We start from the raw sequence: 22,838 nt of genomic DNA, 5'->3' as shown, positions 1-22,838 counted from the left end.
ATGAACGAAAACCAGCTTACAGTTTTTCACCACAAATAATACACAACGGATTTGGCGCCACGGAATCGCCTGTTGTCATAAATCCATACCTAATGTATGAGGTATCGTATTTATGAAGCGTGACTTTTTCTCTCTCGCTATTTTCGAGTTGGTCATCGCCTTTCCTTTTACCAGAACTGTCCGCAATGAAATTAGCCATTGAAAAAAATATCGCGGCCCGCTCATCTCTCCACTTCCCTGTCACTTCAGGTGCAGCGCGCTTTTTGCAGTCCGTTCAGAATATGACGCGTTGCTAAGCAATCGCAAGGCGCTCAAATAAACACATTTTAATCTATTTATTGTTTAGGTTTTGGATTAAATAACATGACGTCATAGCACTTAAAAAAGCATATAAAAAAGAAAATTATTATTATTATAAAAAAAGAAAAAAGAAAAAAAGAAACATTATTCTGGGAATATTTCAAGGCCCGGTACTAACGGGTCCACGGACCGGCACCGGTCCGGGGACCGGGGGTTGGGAATCACTGAGTTAACTGGTTGGTTATTGACATTCTTCGAAATATCTTCTGTTGTGTTCAGCAGAAGAAATAAATTCATACAGGTTTGAAACAACTTGAGGGCTAGTATGATGACAGAATTTTCATTTTAAAGTGAACTATCTCTTTAAAGTGTTGTAACTGTTTATGTATAGTTTTTCTTTGGTTTTTCTTGTGCATCAACAGAAAGGTTTTTATGTATTTATTTTAGAGATTTTGTCAGTAAATGTTGAGGGTTTTGAATTTGTGTTGATTGTAGCTAGGTTATTAAGATTTTATTCAAATAAATTTTTTTATTTTATTTTATTACAAATGTATTTAATTATATGATAGTGTACATATATATATATTACATTAAAGTATATTTTAGTCCAAATTACTTGCTTGTCAGTATATTTGGAAGTACACTTTTATCATATTTCAAAGTTCATATAAAAATGTATTAAAGTCCCACTAAAGTTGTTCCAAAAAAGCACTCTTAATTTCAACTAACTGCATTTAATTTGAGCTTATTCTGTGATACATTTGAAATCAATTACATATAATATGCAATACATTTGTCGAAAACATTACACTTAATTCACATTTAAGTGTATTGTTAACTAGTTCACATTAATTGCTTGTCAGTTTATTAAACTACACTTTAACTATTTTAAATACACTTTTTGCAATTATGAAAGTACTTATTAAATATGTATTAATGTCCCATTTATGTTGTTTAAAAAAAGCATTCAAAAGTTCAACTAATTGCATTTAACACTAGAAGTTCCAGAATTCCATAACTACTAGAACTGCCGCAAGCGGTCATTTTGACCGCTAGATTCCAAACTAGGCTATATCTTTAATGATAAATACCCAATTGAGAGATTAATGCATTTATTGTATTAGGATGTCTTTTAAAAAAACAAAACAACACCAAACTGTACATTTAAACAAGTTTAATTATACATTTATAAATAAATAATATCCGTAGATGTCCTGAACAAAATGACGGCGTATACCCTATGTTTTCATGTTTCTGTTCGATCGCGCCCGCGACCGCCGACACACACACCATATTCCAGCATTGCAATCTTGACATTGCAGCCTGTTCATTATAGCTATAATAAAATATAATAATAAAATAGTCAACCTAACATAAAAATTCTTCTGCTCTGTTTGTCTGTTTGTCGAATTGCCTACAATTCGTACCATTTTGCACGTGTGAAGAGGATGATTTTTTCCGTCGATACTGAAACATGAGTGAAGTACAAAGCCTATAATAAAGAATAGTTTACCATTCAAATACATCGCAAATGTTGAAACATTTTGATTCTAATTAGAGAGTTACGTGAGCCCAACGCCGCTTACTTTCACTTTCGCTTATAACGTAGCCTATTTCATTTTGGCTTGTTTATAGTTATTTTTTTCAGTCTTGTTCTGTTCTGAATATCATTACATTTAAATGATTTGTTGTTGAATATGTTTAGTGTATTTTTTACCACATTTTATTGTTGTGTATATTAGTATAGCCTATAATAATACCGCGAAATTCATTGCGGTCAATATGACCGCCTATGGCCGAAATAGGTAAATATGTTCATTTGTTTTTTTGCCTTATGTGTAATTTATATGAAACACATTTTAAATGAAAATACAGACACTTTTATGAAAAGTCAGGTGCCAGCAGGATTGTATTTATTTTTTCAACAAAGTTATTGCAGATATAAAATTCAAAACGGTCAAAATGACCGCCATGGCCGTTCTAGTGTTAATATGAACTTAATTTGTGATACATTTGAAATTAAATACAAATAAAATGCACTTAAGCGGTGAAAACATTACATTTAATTCACACTTAAGTGTATTGTTAACTGACATTAAAGTACATTATAGTTCACATTAATTGCTTTTCAGTGCATTGAGCAGTGCACTATAAATCAATTTTAAAGACACTAGAAGCAATTATGAAAGTAAATATTAAGTTGTATTAAAGTCCCACTTAAGTGGTACCAAAAAATCACTCTTAATGACAACTTACTGCATTTTATTTCAACTTAACACTAGAACTCCCAAGGCGGTCATTTTGACCGTTTTTAAATTTTACAATGTAATAACTTTGTTAAAATAAAATAAATGTGGCTGTAGGACTCTGACTTTTCCTAAATATGTGTATATTTTATTCTGACACTGTTATTTTATTAAAATCATAAAACACACAACAGTTCTGACTATTTCTACCTAGAACTACCATAACGGTCATTTTGACCGCACGCGTTATAGATATCATAAGTCCGCTACATTGCAAGTTTCGCAGAGGGACTTCATCATACGACTGGCGAGCGAACTTCACTCCGACCACATGGAATCAAAAGCCATACAACTGGAGGAACTGCAAACAAAATAAAACCAAGGAGATGTATCAAATGTCACAACGTGTGTGGGAGCTGCACGCGAAAGGCGGTGTTTACCTGTGTGGAATGTGCGTAAGCGTCAATGATGCGGGGTGTTTGCGCCGTTCAAATGGGCAGTTAACCTGATTTTGTTCGTTAATATTTTTTGTTCACTGAAACTAATCGTTCTGAAGCAGTTCGTTTTCTTGTTTAGCTAATGTTCATGTTTTTTTCTTAGCCTGTTTGTGTGTGTACATTTTCACATTCATTTCAATTAAAATTGTGTGTCCTGTTTATCATTACCTATCATTGTAGATCCATTTATTTTTAGATTTTGTATTGATTATTGAACTTATTTACAAACAGGGCTGTACTAACTGTATGAAGCTTTGACGTTTCCTAACTTTTGTGCGTGTCTATTCACGTGGTGAGTGCGGTGAAAAAAAAATATTATTTTGATGCAAAATGTTCCTCAAATAGAGGCAGCACCTGTCGGGGCAATCTTTCTTTTGTACTTGTTTTAAGGGCTATGACGACAGGAATTAAAAGCTTCATTGGAAAAGAGAAGGTTAACATGTACAATAGATATTACAATATCGAAAATGACGTTCAGTACGGCCATATGAACGTCAAAGTATGAACGGTCAGAATGACCGCTATGGTCGTTCTAGTAGTTATGGAATTCTGGTAGTTCTAGTGTTAATATGTGATATATTTTAAATCAATTATACTTAATGTGCATTCAGTGCACCGAAAACATTGCATTTAAGTCTCACTTAAGTGTATACATTTAAAGTATATTATTTGTATAATAAGTACATTTTATAAAAGCACACTAAAGTGCACTTTTTTTTCACAAGGGTATGTATGTGTGTATTGTAGTTAGTTTAAAAATGTATGTTAAATAAACCTCACACTACCAGTGAATCTTAATTACACAATGTGATTTTTAATTAATGTATATTTTTGAACACTTTGTGTCTTAAAATTTTGTATTGAAAAGCTGGACATTTAACAAGGGCAAAAAGCATGATTAAATATAAGATTACAGATAATAGTGTAAGGTTGACAATGAATTGAACACAAAAGTCATTGGTTTTTTTTTTGTTTGTTTTTTTTAGGAATGTTTTATTTGAAACAAAGACATTACATGGTATTCTTCCAAAATCTAAACAGTGAGATTACTAGATTAAAAGTAACCAACTTTGATAAACACATTATTTGTCTCCTTTGTTCTGTCCCCTACCTGGTGTCCCATAATCATGTAGATAAAGCCCAACTGCTGCCAGAGGAAGTCAGTGATGACACTGCATCTTCCAGCAGAAAAAGGTCAAAAGAAAAACTTGCTCAGTGTGAAACTAACTGCAAGCTACTACTTGCCGCAAATAAGGACTCCCTTCACCTTCACATTCAGCGAGCAAACAACCAGGCTGCTATACACAGGTACAGAAAAAAATAACTAATTAGTACTGTAAGAACAAGCAATACCAAGAATTCCAATGTTACTCAGGGATGGGCAAAAATACATCAAAATGTATTTTGAAATAAGATACAAAATACTCAAGCTGTAAAGGTATATAAATAAAAATAAAAATTACAGCAACCATGACATGTATCAAAATAAACAGTATTTTGTATTTTAAAAATACTAAAATATGTTTCCAAAGCAACATTTGATCATAATTGACAGCTCTTCACTGCTTAACCCTCTGAGGTCTGGGGTGTTTTTGGGGTCCTTGAGATGTTCTGACATGCCCTGACATTTGTGCTTTTTTCAGTTGCTTATAAACATATCAATGGCAAAAAAAATGACACTCTATTTAGCACAAACAGGACTACCATGATATGTGAGCCACATGTATGTACATGTTTTCATTTTTGAGAGAATGTTTATGCATGGTTATTGAAAAAACTAAAAATGAAAGTTTCTGAAATAAGGCCACAAAACACATACTAAATATGTGTCAATAATACTTTTGACTAATGGATGTCGTCGCCTAGAGTTTTTTCTTCAAAATGATGTGAAAATCATCCTGCCTAATCATTCACATAAAACGATACATTGATTTAAGTTTTGCGAAACACTTTTAGTTTGGAAAGGCAATATGCGGATGGGGCGTAAAATGATAATACGTGTATGAGATAAAAAAAAAATCCGACGCAGCGTCGGGCCGCATATATACACATATATATATGTATGATATATATATGTGTGTGTGTATATATTTATACACAAATATTTTATATACATTTTTTTGTTTGTTTGTTTGTTTTTTCACAAATTGTGCTTGCAAATTGTATAATATCCAAGGTAAACATGTCTAGTAATTGTGCAGTTAATTCTCATACTGTATTTTCAGTTTTGGAATATTTATCCTCTCCCCAAATTTGTTACTAATAAAACACAATACAAATTATTTAAAGAAAAAAAATATATTTACATTTTAATAGTTTGTTTACATCTACCTTGTAAATACATTTTTTTTTATTAAAAAGGTTACAATTACAACAACAATTCAAGTGTAATCTTACAGTATATTCTACAGTAAAAACTGTACCCAAATCTAGTCAACAAAATGTTGTCTTTCATATTTCGCCTGACTGTAACGTTGTTTTCATGAAATATTAGGGCATATAAATGTTAATTTGCAGTTTAATATGTTGCTTATTCAAATAGCCTACATTTTATTTCAACATATTTCAGTCGATTTTTACTCATCTCAGTATAGCAATACAGTTTGCTAAAACATCATCATTCATTCACACACGCGATTTAAATTTAAACTGTCTTTTGCGAGCTGTGGTAAACAGCGCGCATCTCTGCCGTTCATTCATTCATAAACAGAAACCCGATTCACGTGAGAAGGAAAAAAAACTTACTACAGCATTCCTCAGCTCGCTCCTCGATATACCCGCACTTCTGAGGTACATTTTCCATTATTATTAATCCTCACAGCGCTGCAAGACGGTGTAAACAAGTAATGATCTGAATAAACTTGTTTTCTCGAGCTGATATGGGGGCGTTCACAGGATTGCTCGGATTGCCTCAGCCATTTGCGTTTGAATAGCGCACGCTCTCCATGGGCGTGTCACATTACATCTGAATGAGCTGTAATGAGGTCGACTGGAATCGCTCTCTTTTAATACAGATTTCACAAGATGAGAATATTTGTTTTTTAAATAAATTGCTTAATTTAAAAGAAGAGAATTCAAGCTTCATGCCTGTGTGCCTGTATGCCTGTTTGACTGAGTATTCGCTGAGTTATTGTTCATTTTCGGACGCGTTTCAGAATGGACTACACTTGGCAGAGAGAAGGCAGAACTCGCTTCGTGTTTATTTTTCTTTATTTGGCAAAAAGCACAACACTTTGTTTTTATTGTGAGTATACACAAAAATAATACACATTTAACAGAATCGATTGATGTATGAAACTCCTATGGAAAATCAAAGTCAACAGAGTTTTTATGAGTTTCTTTTACACTGATAAAAAAAAAGCGAGCTGGTATCGCCGGCGATACCGCCGACTTCAGGGGGTTAAAAAGACGTTACAAATCTGCTTTGAGAAGCACTGTATCATAATGGGGATTATTTTAGCAAACTAGACAGTAGCCATGTCAAGAAACAACATACACCAAATTTTTTGTTGTCCAATCAAAGAGAGCAACAAAAATCTTCAATGCCTGCATGGTTATGCTGCCCAAGCAGACACAAACTTTGTCAATTTCACATCCATTTGTTGTGGAGCAACTCTTGTTGCCTGGACTTGCCTGAATCAGAGAAAACCAATGAGAGATCCATCTTTCACTTGCCCATGTGTCTTGAACATTGTGCAAAGTGCTCAGCACACCGTTCCAACTCCCTGTTTTGGGTAAATTATTTTCTGCGTTTTTAAAATACTCAATACTGTACTATTTTGATACACATTACATAGCCATTTTTATGAGGCCCATCAAATACAAATTACAAAAATACTATTTTGTATTTCAAATACATATTTTACATGTATCAAAAATACTTTCCATGTCTGCCTGACCTTATACTGGAATATATACCAAAATAATTTCTATTCCTCTGTTCTACAGGAGAAGTTTGCAAAGCCTGCCAGACATACCTCCCCCAATGCAGCATGGATGGAGGATCGAGTGGGAATTCAATGCAGTTCATTGGATGACACTTCCACCAGCACCAAAAAGTGTCTTGGAGCTTGTGCATTGTCAGTGCAAAGCATTTCAATGTGTGGGGGGAAACTGCACATGTAGAAAGCACCAGCTACCATGCACAGACATGTGTCTATGTAGGAACTGCTCCAATGCTGTCTAAGGACGCAACACACAACATTGTGAGCGTGCAGCCATGGCCTAAGTGCATCTTTAAAGGGGCACCAGGCAACTCTTGAGTGTTTTTTCTCTACGAAGCTCCCCCTAGTGTCTGGTAGTAAATGCTTTCATACACTCTGTCGTAAAAATGAACTGTTGTCACCCCACCCCCCTCGCCACGAGCAACCCAGCTGATCAGCTGTCAACCCAGCTGAGCAGAGGAACTGGCTATTTCAAAGCCAGTTATGTCTACCGAGGCAAGCAATATTTTCTTTCCAACTGATGGCGATTTTTTTTTATTTTATTGTGTTGTCATGCATACTAGTATTTTTACCGGGAACGAACGATATGAAGGAGGCGAACTAACTTACTGCTTTCGTGTTTGTTTGTTTTTGGGAGAGTGGGCATGAGCATAAAATATATATATATCGGAGGCTAATATTTGTCTAAAGTTATATTAGCAAGGTCTATAAGTTCATCTGGTAGAATGATGGTTTACCTTTGCTTGTCTAAGAAAACATCCAAACGTTTTTTCTAGCTCGATCATGATATGTGCAACATGTTTATTGCCTATTATCAGACGCGTTGACTTAGTGACATAAAATAAAAGTGTAAGTTACACAAATAAAACCGACAGAGGAACGGCCACACAACTACAGAAATCAAACGTGTTTGCTAATGACAATGCCTAACATCAAAGTTATAGTATCTAGCGTACTAGTAAGCCCGTAACAGACAGCGATCATAATAAAAAAACTTTACGGACAATAGCAAACATCCTGAGGTCGCAATTACTTGTAATTTAAATATTAAACACAGTTTATTCCAAAGATACTTACAAGTGCAACAGCAATAAGGCCAGGTCAGCATCCGTTTTGCAGGCTTCTGTTTCTCTCAGTTCTCACCATTCTGAAAAAGCCGGTCCGATATTTAACTTTACTCGAGTCTGACTTATTGCTCGGTCAGTCTCCCGTTTCCTCTTTCGTTGGTCCTCCGACAAAGATTTCCTAGCTTTCTGCTTCTTTTTACAGGCTCAGCCATAACTAAATCTATCGTTGCCCTTTGCTTAGCTAGCTGGTGCTTGAATGGGGGCGTGTAATTACGTGTGCAGTGCCGTCAAGCAATTTGTTACATCGCGAGACCTGATATCACGCGATACTTCCTGGAACACGACCCGCGTCCCAAAGTTGCAAGTGAGTTTTTTCCGCTCTCGGGCACCAGGGGGGTGCGAAACCACCACCATTCAACCCGAAATAAGTAATATAACCATTCCACTGACTCCGAAGCTGTTCAGTTAAGGTTAAAAAGTTACCTAGAGCCCCTTTAAATAACATGACACTGATAAAGTTAATCTGGTTCAAGTTCATTTTTGTCTGGTGTTGTTAATTCACTAAATAGCTCTAGTTAGCCATTGATAATCTAACTCAAAGTGTGAGGCGGGCCTCCCTAGGGGGGCTCCAAACAGTTTCAGGGGAGGATCAATGGAAGTGAAACAATATTACATTACTTATTGCATTAGTTATCAAAAGGAGATCACACAGAATAGCCTACATGTGTGAGAGTTCAGAGATACAGTAGTTTTTGGGAACTGTTTTCCCCCAATCAGTCAGAAAGTCAGAAACTATTAAATGCCTTAGGACAGACCTTTGTTTATAACTATTTGGTGTAGTAAGAAGTTATGTTCAGCAATATTAGGCTATTTTGGCTCAAATGTTGAGTGTCTATGGGATCAAAAAATATAATTATGATCCCATAGGCATCCAGGAATTGAGCGAAACTTACCGAGTAAACTAAAGATGTGGTGGGAGGCGCGCCATTTCCCACGCTTTGTCTGAAGGCACGCAGTCTCAGACTTTGAAAACCCCTGATCTAACGTTTGCCTTACTGTAACGTTAGCCAACTATACAAAACAAATCCCACCTGGATGTTGCCTCATGGAGATACCGTTAATATGTTGCCTACTTCACCCAAGTGAGGTGTTCCAAGAGTGTCTGCCTTCTGCCCTCCAGATGTAGGCTCACTCCATAGACTGTATATAAAAAGCTCCACTCTAAGGTCGGCTCCACCGTCAGGACAGGAAAAACATGCAAAATATACAAAATACAATGTGCGATTAGACAGGAAACAGGAGATAACATAAGCTAACTATTTATATAACCATGTGTGTTTTAGATTTCTCCCTGCCCCAACATAGCTGATTCAAACTGTCAACTCATTATGAACTCCGGAAGCTGTTTAAATCATCTGTGTTGGAGCAGGGAGATGTCTAAAACAGGCAGGACAACGTGTAATTTACTCCTGGAGATGTTTGGGAAACACTGTCGCAGTACATAAGCTTCACTTCAAATAACATAAATTCATACAGCTAGTCTACACGGAAGGGGCTGAACGATGGAAAAAACTTTAAATCTTAAATTTATCTTCTTCTGGATGAAAAAAACGTACTCGGTTACTAACGTAACCTCAGTTCTCTCTAGAAGAGGGAACGAGTGCTGCGTAATATCTTACGCTATGGGGAAAACCTCTTTTCCGTGAGATATTGAAGCCAAAAAATTATCCTTAACCCTTTATTGCATAGCGTTGCCATATGGCAACAATTACTTTATCTTAATTTTTTTAAAAAGCTGTGATATAAAATCTATGTTTTTACAGTTAGTTGTGAAAAGGGGGCTTTAACTTTTAAGAAAATACAATTTATGAGGTCACATGACCAGGATATCCTGTTTGCCAGTCCTTTTTGCTCATGGACATTGACATGCAAACATCACTGTCTGGGGCTCCTGAAGATAGCCTTTTATTCAGAATTTTGGAAAATTTTCATCAAATAAAAAATTTAAATCAGTATCTGGGGTAAGTAAACTTGAATTTTTTAACATTAAATTCAGTTTTGATTTTATAAGTTTTTTGTAATATGCTAAAATACATTTGTTGCCATATGGCAACTATATGCAAATATGGAAACGTCCTGGTGCATTCAACCTAATGGAGTCCCATTGACTTACATAGCATGAAACTACTCTGAGACTATGTTTACAACTTTTGCTTATATTTTAAAGGTAAAAACATTAGACCTTCACAAGCTGTTGTGGTGGGGAAAAATAAAAGAGGGCCCCAAAGCTTTGTCCCGCCAGATCCTGTCCGCAGAGACCGCACAGACCACTGGCCCTTGCATGCATCTGAGAAGGGCAGATGCAAAATGCCAGGATGCAAGGGCATTGTGAGAAGCAAGTGCTCCAAGTGTTTAGTTTTCCTCTACTTCACTGACTTTCACAAGGCATGAAGAGAATTAAATGAAATGAAACAGCAAAAAAATGACTGAATGAAATGAAACGAATGAATAGTGTATTTCAGTGAGACAGGTTCCATTTTCCTGGTTATTATTACCAGACATTTCAGATAACTGTTGAAATTATATAATGTTTTTACTGTATAAATGTTTGTTTAAACATTTCACTAAGTATGAGATGGATTTGTTGAGTCTTGTTTTAAATAAAATTATTATTATTATTATTATTTTTTTGATTTTATGGTACTTTCCACGATTGCATATTGTTGCCATATGGCAACAATTTACCAACGACCCCCCTTTAAACTTTTTTTTAGATTTGTTTTATATATATCTGTTATTTAGCTCATGTTAAGTAATAAAAACATGCAAAACATTTTTTACCATGTCTAAGTAATATTTCATGCAATAGAGGGTTAATTTTGTAATAATGTAAATCGCGTTGCGGCAGCACGCAGACATAGGCGAGACAGCTCGCGCGCCTATTGGCTGCCCTGCGGCAACTGCAGCAGCCTATCAAGAGAGGCCCCTCTTGACGTCAGATCCAATGAGGGCACTTCACGCCCACTGCGTAACGTCCCGCCGAAACGGGCGTGGCTTGGGCCTATATATATGGCTCGACAGGCTGTGAAATCTGTTTTTTCATCGCTGAAGTGAACCAGAGCGTGATGCATGCACGGAAAAGATACGCAGTACTCGTTCCCTCTTCTAGAGAGAACCGAGGTTACGTTAGTAACCGAGTACGTTCTCTTACGAGAGGTCTCTCATACAGCGTAATATCTTACGCTATGGGGAACACAGTGTAAAACGCCGTGCGTGCTGAGATCCAACACCAAAGTCCCAAGGGCAAGTGCCCGGGGCTCATATCGTGCATGATCATCAGGGACTCGCAGAGAGTCCGGGAAAGAGGGGCGAAGACTCGGCCTGGTCTGATGAATATTACGGGTCTTACACACTGCCCATGGAGTTATTTAATCGATCAGCGAGCGATGCTCGAGCAATTTCAGTATTCTGAGCCGATAGCATCTGAGCTGCTGATTGGCCCAAAGCTGAAAACGCTCGATAAACGCTCGATTTTCCGAGCTGCTGATTGGCCCAAATCTGAAAACGCTCGATAAACGCTCGATTTTCCGAGCTGCTGATTGGCTGTCATCCAGAGACCATTGCTGGGCAGAGAGCGCAAAGCTCACCGCTCGTTCTTGCTTACATTAGTTGTACAAATACTGATAGCGGTAGCTATTTTGACGGCGAACATATGCCAAGACCCACATGCATTCAGACTTTTTACAATGTTTCGGATAATACTATTGTGCTAATCAGTTACCTACTGTTTCCACGATGTGTGGTGCAGCCATACACTGTAGCCAAAACAACAGAGAAGTTACATCCTTTCGGAGACGAAAAAAAATCAGCTAATCATTTCCTGTCTGGCAGCAGAGCATCCGGGTCTTCGGGCACCGGTTCAAATAATGACGTGATTGGCCAACTCAAGTTGATGAGGTAACAACACAAGCTTTGATTGGTTCTTACTCAGGCTAACTCCGGCTAACATTTTGTGGTTAGCTAGCGAGATTATATCTACGTTATATTTTTTAATGTGCAACAATTGACGTTGGAAACAAGCAGTAATGTGCTCAACAACAATTCATATAGCCAGTTATAAAAAATGAACCAGTTCCCTGGAGGAGATCTATCAAATCGAAAACTAAAGGAGAAAAACAGAATTGGCCCACTGCCTAGATGGGCATCCTGGGATTTTTAATGACCACAGAGAGTCAGGGCCTCGGTTTAACATCTCATCCGAAGGACAGTGCTCTTTGACAGTATAGTGTCCCCATCACTTTACTAGGGTGTTAGGACCCACACAGACCACAGGATGACAGACCTCACTTACACCTCTTCCATAAGCAACCTATTTTCTCAAGAGGTCTCCCATCCAGGTTCAGCCCTGCTTAGCTTCAGTTGGCAACCAGTCTTGGGCTACAGCGTGATATGGCTGCTGGTTATTGTTTTTGCATTAGCATGTTGGGTTTTCATGTTTTACGGGGACATTCCATAGATGTATTGATTTTTATACAGTACAATAAACCTAAACCTTCCCATCACAGAAATCTTTCTGCATTTTTTAAATAACATCTTTGTGGGAACATTTAATCCCCATAATGTACTGTAGGGTATACCTGAAACATACACGTCTGGTTCGCAATCTTTGTGGGGACTCAATGTGTGCATTCAGGTTGAAGTCCCCACCGGCATAGAAAAACATTTTGCAACAGTTTGCCACCTGAACACACAAAGTGTTGAGAAAAGTGGTACACAAGTGGTTGAAAAAGAGACTATAATTCAGAGCATTATTATTTGTCCAATAAATACAACACAATACAGATCAAACATAAATGAAGGGGTGAGCCTATACAACATTCTCAATGTGGCTCACACACACACACACACACACACACACACACACACACACACACACACACACACACACGTGTTGAATGCATGTGTTGACACAAGGAGTTAACACACAATCAGGAATCTCCAGATATTCCACCAATGCATATGACTGTCAGAGAAAAAAAAAATACCAAGACGAAGAAAAAAAGGTTGCTCTTTCATAGCTCAGTAGACTTAAGTTCTTTAGTTATGTGTCAGCTTTCCTTCAGATGTTCTGAAATACACAAACTACAGCAGGAGGTATAAACCCATGCAATTAATGTGGACCGCATATCTCAGGTAATTAAAGGAATTGGATGAGGAATGTTTTAGTTCATTTACATTTAAAAAGTCTTATTTTTCTCTCCATTTCATCTTAAACAGAACTGATTTGAGATTTTTTTTCTTTTCTTTTGGGTACACCACATTGTTACAATACTCACCACCAAAATGGTAAGACCAGACATAATCGATTGTCTGTAAACCTGTTTTTCCAGTTTGTATTTGTACAAAGTACAAATCTGTAAATTTTGGGCTTTTTATGAACACACGGTACAATGTGGCCCTAATGCATATGTTCTGTTATTTTATCTCTAACTTTGTCTACAATATAATTTCAGCCACAAAGTACTTGTAAGTCATCATAAAATATGGGACATTTAATCCACAAGTACAGAGGTTCAAGCTACTGTATTTGTCTTCAGGACTCCTGATTGCAAGTGGTTACTTCATAAAATGTAATGCACTTTCTGATTTGCAGTACTGCATCTGTTACATGATCTTAAAACACACAGTGGTGTTGAATAGGCCACAGAAGCTGATTTTATTATTTTCAAACTGAGAGTACAATTTCTTACCCTGTAAGGGCTCTTGAGATTTATGTCTGTAAGAATGCTTAATGGTGGGAGCTATATCCAAGGCTTTCGAGATGCCCCTAATGTGTATTGGATGCAGTGTCTCGTTCCCCTCTCAGTGAACAATGGTTCCCAGGTGAAAAAGACGTAGTATTAAATGTATTAAAAATATACTTGAAATTCCAGTAGTATGTTTATAATACATTTGTATTCCCAACATGCTTATTTGAAGTGCATTAAAAATATATAGAAATACATTTTAATATATTTTTAAAAAGTATACTACAAGTACATTGGTAATAAATATATGCTTAGTTACACTTTTAAGAAATATGCTTAAAACAAGCATACTTTTAAGGAGACTATTTAATAGAAACATTTAATAGAATAGAATAGAATTGAATAGAATTACTTTAATAGAAAACGTGTTGTTTTTATTTTTACCCAGCTTCTTCAAGTTTGCATGGCCTGTGACATTTTGGAACCTCATTATTTTGTGATTCTAGGTAAGATTAAATTAACGTTACATGTCTGTTACTTTGACACAAAATGTAACAGCACGTCTTTTTCAGTGCAGCTCCATTCAATTTGACCAAACAGAGCCACGCTTTCAAGTCGAAGTCAAAGTTAATGGTAAGTTTTAGTTGTGGTTTGCATAAATAAATAGCTCACTGTTTAGTTTTTTTCCAAGGTGGATAGGGCTGCTATGCATTTGATAACACGTGGAATACTGATGTTAACCACTGTAACATGCTGACACTGATTTCTAGAAACTTCAGCACTGAGTATATAGTCAAAGTCTAAAGTCTTTGATAATAATAATAATATTTGTTGTTTTTCAAACCAGCTGCTATAGAAGAAAAACTGAAATCTGAGTGCAGAGACAAGCGAAGAAGAGAGTAGTAAGTATTAATCTCATATCACCTCTGTTATAGAGATTTTTGAATCAGGCCTATTGAAAGGTTATTCGGTCAGTCTTGGTAGGAAAATGTTAGCAACATGTCCATTCCAGGTGTGTAATAGGCTTGTTGCATAAATAGAACGTTCGATATTTCCGGGTTGTCACGGTAGGCCGCACGACTTCCGGTTACGTCGATGTTATCCCCTGTCAGAGCGAGAGAGAGTCAGAGAGAGCGCGATAGTTTAGTTAGACAGCAATTATGAGTTTCTTAAGAGTAAAAGAAAAACGAATTAAATTTCAGCGTCAATCCAGACGATCGTCTTTACACTGTTGTGTGCCGATGTGTGGAAATTCGTCGAAATACAATGGAACGATTAGTTTTCATCGCTTCCCTGTGGATCTTGAGGTGAGATCAAAGTGGCTAGTCAAGATCCGCAGGGATAGCTTCACTCCAACTGAATGCACTCGTGTCTGCAGTTGTCATTTCCTTTTTGAGGATTTTGTAACGACGACTGGGGGGGAGAAACGACTGAAGAAAGGCAGTGTCCCTTGTTTGTTTGCCTGGAATGAGTTCAGCGTACCGGCACCTCGGCTTAATGTCTGGCAACGTCGGCCAAGGCCTCCTTCCCCTGACCTACCGATGGAGTCTGACAACGAGGTGGTCACAGAAAAGGAAGTAGTACATCGTGATCACGCCTACTGTGTCACCCCCACTACTGCACTTGTCACACATCAGCTGGCAGATGAAAATGAAGCCCTGAGGAGGAAGGTAGAGGAGCTACAACAACAAGTCCAATCACTGCAACTACTGTCTCGGTTTGGACTCCAACACCTCCAAGGATCCGATGAGGATATTCGTTTTTACACAAGGTTGGTCCATGCAATTATGCAATTGTATGTAGTAGCCTAACTCTATGTGTGTCTGGGTTGCAGTGGGGGTTACAGTACTGAAAATCTATACTCAAGTTAAAGTACAATTACTCCCTTAAAAATGTACTCGAGTAAAAGTAAAATTTCCTTTTTGAGAAACTTACTTAAGTAAAATTTGAAAAAGTATGTTGTTCCATTTTTACAAATATTTTTATGATGTGCTGGAAAGTGTAAAATAGTTACGGTTTAAAACAGCAGGAATATGAGAGTACACGTTCCTTGAAAAACTACTTTTTTACTCATGTGCGTTACAAGTAGACTGAAAAAATGATTAATTGAATTTACAAAAAAAATGTATGGTAAGTGGTTGCACACAATTGATTTTAGCTACATTTAAACAAATGTATTAAGTTGAACTTATTTAATTTTAGTTCAACTTAATGCATTTGTTTAAATGTAGCTTAAATCAATTGTGGGCAACCACTTACCATACATTTTTTTTGTAAATTCAATTAATCATTTTTTTCAGTGTAGTTCCGTTACTACCCACCCTTGCTGGGTTGTGAAGGCTTTCTCCAGGGGCGCAAATTGCTCCTAGTCCCCCTTGTTTAAAGCAACGCTAGCCCAAGCCTCACATACAGCTCCATACACGTAGCATAGTTCTGTCAACAAAAGCCAGAAGTCAATAACATGTCAGTCATCCTGTTGTATTATTATGAACATAAAGTTCTAAAGTGATTATAATTTCATTGCAGATTTACATCATACAAGCATTTCCAGGCCTTTTGGCAATTGGTGGAGCCTGCTGCAACAACTAAAATGGTACGGATCACCAGTGTCCATGATGCCTCCAAAGAACCTAGCCTTCTGAGACCATCAGTAAGTTATGTTGATAGTCTTAAAGGTGCTATAAGCGATCTCACACGTTTTTTAGGCCAAAACATTTTTTTCACATACCGCAAACATTTCCTCACTATCCGCTAGCTGCCTGTCCCCTGAACACACTGTAAAAAAACACAGTCTCTGCAGACAGCCCAGGCTCCACAAACTGCAGCAAAAACAAACTGAGCAACAAACAGAGCGACCCTCAGCACGAAACATAACAAACTGTTCCAGCCAATAACCGACAAGAATGATGTGGGGGTGTGGTTCGGGGGGTTAGTGCGCAGATGAGGAGGAGGGAGGGTCTAGCTAGCCTCCATTTTGTTTGATAATATTTCAAACATCAACAAGAGGTTACGCCAACCGAGATCGCTTATAGTACCTTTAATATTTGTTACAGTTTACTTGACATATCTTGACTGTCAAAGGCTCCAGTATTAATCAAGGGTGTTTTCAGCTGATTTGTTAGGGCAACATACAGTAATACTACAGTACAAGTTATTTCTAGTGTGTTATGTGTTTTTTGTTTTTTAACAGAAACTAGCACCGATAGATGAGTTACTGCTTTTCTTGATGCACCTTTCTGTGGGCTTGCCTTTGAGGGACCTAGCCAAACGCTTCGACATCCATACCACCACAGCAAGCAGAATAATTACATCGTGGACACACTTCCTCTATTATCTACTGGGTTCCATCCGCCTGTGGATACCACCAGAGGAAGTAAAGGCTCATCTACCACCTGAGTTTGCTTTGTTCCCAGACACACAAGTGGTGCTTGACTGCACAGAAATCTTTTGCCAAACTCCCTCTTCTCTTCTTTTGCACAGCGAAGTCTACTCTCAATACAAGTCACACACCACTTTCAAGGCCATGATTGGCATTGCACCTCATGGTCCCATCACCTTTGTGTCATCTTTGTATGCAGGTTCCATGAGTGACCGGGAAATTTTTAAGCAGTCAGGAATAGCAAAACTCCTCACACCAGAAATGGCCATTATGGTTGACAAAGGCTTTCTTGTGGACAATCTCTTTCCTGGAAAGGTTTACCGACCTGCTTTCCTTGCAAGAAACAAACAGATGGCCAAAGAGGATGTCCAGCAGACACAGTCTATTGCCCGTGTGAGAGTGCATGTTGAGAGGTGCATCAGGCGAGTAAAAGAGAACAAACTGTTTGATAAAGAAATACCTCTGTCAGTTTGTGGGAGCATTGACCAGTTGTTCACCGTCGCTTGTCTCTTGGTGAATTACCAGAATGGACCACTGGTTAAGGCATGGGCAACACAGAAATGAATGGTCTAGAATTTTTATGAATCAGTTTACAATCAGTTCCAATTTCTTTGTTCAAGTTTTATTGTTCATTTTTACGAATCTATACAAAACTTGAACTGCTACTGTATATGTTGTATGTTTACAAACATCCACAAATGTAGTGATGTTATTGTTCATTTTTAAAAATCTATACATATCTTTTTATATGCACTCACACTCTCTCTCTCTCACTCACACACACTTGCTCATTTGTTATTGCTGTACAGTTCATTCCATTTTGATGGTCATGTATTTTTACCCAATATGTAATATAATTGTTCATTTCTGTTCTGTTACAGTTAGTAATAGATGATTGGAATAAATTATAACATCTTAAGACTCCAACATTTCTCATTGTAACATTTTGTTCAGGTTTGATTCTAATCATAATGTAACATTATTGAGAGACTGTTTTTTTTTTTTTTTTAGTACAAAAAATGCTAAACTTTAACAATTTCTTTATTTTTGTTATAATTGTGATTTCATAAATATTTAGATACGACTCAAACTGAATCCAACTTGTGAAAAGATATCTTTCAGGCAGTCAAATAGCAAATAGCATAATGGAGCCCTATAGCTGTAACGTCTCGGGGTAGATGAAGAAGGCGAACTCGAAGTACAAAAATAACCAAGGTTTAATATTCCAACAGGCAAACAATCCAACAACCGAAACAGTGTGTATGAACACAAACAATAACCGGCCAGTGAACAGAGAAACAGGGGGAGCTTAAATACACAGAGATAATGACAAAGACAACAGGTGACGGTGATGATGATGAGTGAAACACAGGTGAAGGCGGTTATAACAACGATGATGATGATGATGAACAGGTGATGGTGATGATGACGGAGGATACTGGGAAGTATAGTGCTGAGAATACAGACGGTGAATGTGACAATAGCCATCTAGTGGTTAAATTGTTTTGTTTTTAAACTGCATTTTCCAAAAAAATGAGCATACATTTTACATTAAACCATTTAAAATTATCCATGTTATCCCCATGAAAGAAAGTTAGAAATCTGGATCTTTTATAAAGTGAATTTTACATAAAGTACTGTTTTTTTGTAAAAAGCCTATTTAAATAAATATATTTTAATTTATTCATAGAAATTTTAAAGATATCATAAATCCTCCAAAAACTACACAAATGTTGAGTAAAAACATTAACAAACAGAGTAAAATTACATTTGTAAAAATGTTTTTTTATTATCCTGTTACAAAATTAAATGTTATTGTCTGGGGTATCTGGAGATCCCAAACATCACAAGTGACAACATAAACAAGGGTTAAACTGATAGGTTGTTTACAAACATTCACAAATGCAGAGATGTTATAGCTCATTTTTACAAATCTATACAAAACTGATTTATTTTTACAAGTTTATAAAACCTGAACTGATTAAATTTAATAGATTTACATACAAAACTAGAACTGATTTACTGTAAATTATTCTAAGAGTAACAGTAAATAGTAACAGTATCTATTTCAAACACACAGCCATGTAAAAATAAAAAAAGAAGTGATCCCCCTTCTCCCTGATGGTTTGTGCAACCTCTGCATCTTTGTAGATTCTTTGGATGACCATGTCATCCTCTGCAAACACCACAAAATCACACCACTCCATTCCACTTATTAGGAGCTGGCCTTGGACCTGCCAGTAGTAGCTGTGCTGCCGTTTTAATTGCATTGTGTTGTCATGCAACTTCAAGTACTTGCAATCAACATAGCTCTTGCAATTTGGGCATTTAATCTCAACCAAACCATAGGGAGGGTTTTCGGTTGGGTCAAATACAACCCCGTCAGGAGAAGACCCTAACCAGGGGGCATCGGGGTGGATGATAAACCCACAGGGCCAATAGTTTGTGTTCTTGACCCTGCAGTACTCCTCAATGGCAACAGGTTCAAGTACCAGGCCCCTCTTCATGGCAGCAGTTTGAACAGTGCCCTTCAAAATCCTCTGAGCGAGCTGCTGTGCTGTACTCTCACCTCGAACATGGCACAGTTCTCTAAAGTGCGAGGACGTTAGCCGTGGTCGACGAACCTGATGCCACTCTGCAGACAAGCTCTGGTCCCGTGTGGCAGCCTCCACCTGTCTGGCCATTTCAATACTTGTCTGCAGGGACACCAGATGAAGCTGTTGTTGTTCACTGCAAACAAATTGACAGGTTGTAGGCTCCAACCTGTAATCAGCCAACGGCAGAAGTGGAGGTGGAGGTGCATCTGAGTGCAACTGGATGGTCCTGGTGGGTGCTACTGGGTGCTGAGAGGCGATGGCACTTCCCTCCTGCACTTCCCCTAGTGCTGACTGGACTAATGGAACATCAGAACTAATGGCCATGGTGGTGATGAGTGGCGCCAAGGTCGCAGGGAAATCACTATACACCTCAGCCACTTTGAGCATGTCCACATCTGGCAGTTCTCCCCTCAGTGCTTTGTAAAGTGTGCTCCTGTGTACATAGTTAGTTAGTTAGTATACTTTATTGTCCTTTTTCAGGAAATTTGTCTTGGATACACAACATATACATACAACATATGCACACACAAACCAATAAAGAGCTAAAAGTGCTAACAGCATCAACACTCCCTCTTCCCACCATATAGGCAAATTGAAATGGAACATGATATGTGTTTCAAATGTTATTTTATTTTCATATTTTAATCATGTTTTATCTAAATTATAGAAATAAGATAAAACATTATTACCTTACACCATTTCCAACCGTCTTTTGCTTGGGTTTGGCTGACAACACGACCATGTCTCTGACCCGGCCTGGCTTCACACCCTGTTGATAGTAATGGTCTTTAATGAAAGCAAGCTTTGCACGTGTACCAATTCAGCTGACTGACTACACTATGAAACAGTGTGGTTAATAATGCTCTCAGACTTACCATAGACCTTGGCTTGTGCCAGCGTTGCTCTGTTTCAGTGCAACTAAGGACAGGGGGTACAGCACTGATCTGAAGCTGAGAGTAGTGTGCTGTCTGATAGAGCAGTGCAACATTGTGATTGCACAGTGCCTTACCAGCCACACATGAACACACAGCCTCACACAGTTGCACCGGGAATGAGTGCTCAAGTGTAATCTTAAAAAAAAAAAAAAGAGAGAGACAATTTTACAAACTAATCATATTACAGATAACCATTACCATCTTAAATATAGTACAGGCACAGGAAATGGAAAAAAAAATCAACATTTCAGATTGTTAGTCATGGTAGGCTTAACCATATCATATTAGTCATATTAGTTAACAAATGACCAAAAATAGTCGTTTTTAGTTCTGTTTTTTTAAACATTAAAATATGTTAGTATTACATATGTGAGATGTTAGTAGGCTATTACAAGTCAAAAACGTTACATGAATACTGAACATACAAATAACTTAAACTTCAACTAACTTACAACTTAACTTACAACTTAACATACAAACTTAACTTAAACTTAACTTATAATACATAACAGCCGTCACAACCAGTTCCTGGAGTTTTCATGGGGGCTAGGTTAGATATTTGAGTGCTACTTTCTGCCGATGTTACTGATACAGAACCTATCCTAGCGACACAAAATCCCCAGGACATGGTTGGAGCAGAACTGGCTGGAACAACTGAACTATCTTTGATCCTACTCTGAGGTCGTGAGGTTTCTCATTCTTCCTCAGTGACCTATGGCAGGTAGCGCGGACACTCACTCTCCCTGTCTCTGGCTCTTTGTTTGACACTGAGTTAAGAATAATGTCATGTTATGATCAAAACACTTAAAACAAGATAATATTCGTCAGGCTCATTCAATGTTTAACGTTACCGGTTAGCAAGATAGCTCATAGGCTAGACTAATACAAAGCATAGTAAATTAACTTACCTTCGTAATTGTCAATGTAGCTGGAAATATACATTTTAAACCCCTTCTCCCGCTTGCTCTTTGGGGCTGATGTTGAGGATTGTATAATCCTATGTACATCGTTTACGGTTATCCTTGGCAGGTCCTGCAAGCATCGTGTGTAAAATTCCATCTTCCTCGTTGACTAAAGTTGACATTAACGTTCTCGCTCTGACAAGCAGCTGCTCGCTGTCAGACTCGCTCTGACAGGAGTAACTGGAAGTCGTGCGGCCTACCGTGACAACCCGGAAATATCGAACGTTCTATTTATGCAACAAGCCTATTGTGCTTCCTTTGAGTCATTCATCTAAAAATCTGTTTATTTAATTGTTTTTTGGTAAAGCTGCTAGTCACTTGTCCTAGTTGTCCTGGCATACAATATTTTGCACAACTTCTAATTTCCTTAAATCTTTGCAACAGAGGTAAAGAGATTGCATGTTAGCATGACCACAATAGACACATTCATGGGAAATACCCTAGGTTTAAATAAACCACAATTATCAATATACAACATACCCTCTAATACTCACAGGATGCTTTATTGCTGCAAATAACTATCAGTGACTTTTTGATTGAACTCTGCTCACTGAAAGTGGTGTTGGGCTTCTTCTAATCTATGTTCAATGTAACTCATAGAGTGCTGTATAGTGACGACAGGCAAGAGGATACAAATGGACACTCATGTCTAGCTTGATGAGGAAATAGTCAAAGCTTTGAAAGGTAAACTGAGAAGTCAACAAAATTCTGATGCATATCTATGCTAATTATAGTACATATATTCAAACATGGATATAAAAAAATGTCAATCATTGATTAATTTTATATAAATTCTTCTTCCCTTCTTCACAGATCCTGTGGTAAAAGCAGTCTTCAAATACTGTATCTGAACCACAAGCCCTCAGTTGCAGAGTCGTACTCAAAGAAGTGACCGTCCTCTTGAAGATGTGACATTCAAACTCTTCTGTTCCTTTGGTTCAGCCATTTGTAGCCCTAAGTTTGTAAATAATGCTTTAATCACTTCTGCATATTGTTTTTCCTTAACTTTTATTATTATTATTTTTATTTTTATTTTATTTTTTTCAAAAAATTGCATTGTGATGCTTATTTATTTAGTGATGTAACATTCCTAGTGTACTTTACAGTAATACAGGTATAACTGAAATTTTCTAATATATATATAAAAAAAAAAAAAAAAAAAAA

General features: G+C 37.3%; 1 protein-coding gene across 1 annotated transcript; it reads right to left on the bottom strand.

Moving 5' to 3' along the window:
* Positions 1-18,462: 18,462 nt before the first annotated feature.
* On the bottom strand, positions 18,463-22,325 carry LOC307163384 (uncharacterized protein). The gene is made up of 4 exons (XM_079879411.1): positions 21,621-22,325; positions 20,653-20,847; positions 20,467-20,546; positions 18,463-20,210 (listed from the first exon to the last, which is right to left on the bottom strand). The coding sequence occupies exons 1-4, from the start codon at positions 21,717-21,719 to the stop codon at positions 19,244-19,246; spliced, it is 1,341 nt and encodes a 446-aa protein (XP_079735537.1). The 5' UTR covers positions 21,720-22,325; the 3' UTR covers positions 18,463-19,243.
* Positions 22,326-22,838: the final 513 nt, after the last annotated feature.

The sequence above is a fragment of the Squalius cephalus genome (genome assembly GCF_949319135.1).
Source record: "Squalius cephalus genome assembly, chromosome: 8".
In the NCBI taxonomy this organism is placed as follows: domain Eukaryota; kingdom Metazoa; phylum Chordata; class Actinopteri; order Cypriniformes; family Leuciscidae; genus Squalius; species Squalius cephalus.
Note: the sequence above shows the minus strand (reverse complement) of the source record. Positions and strands in the feature narration are given on the sequence as shown.

Excerpts from the sequence above, each read along its gene's own strand:
- LOC307163384 (XM_079879411.1), bottom strand. The coding sequence starts at position 21,719 with ATGTACATAGGATTATACAATCCTCAACATCAGCCCCAAAGAGCAAGC. Across the intron at positions 20,547-20,652 it reads GGCACAAGCCAAGGTCTATG|GGTGTGAAGCCAGGCCGGGT; the intron begins GTAAGTCTGAGA and ends TACTATCAACAG. Across the intron at positions 20,211-20,466 it reads ACGGTTGGAAATGGTGTAAG|GAGCACACTTTACAAAGCAC; the intron begins GTAATAATGTTT and ends CTATGTACACAG.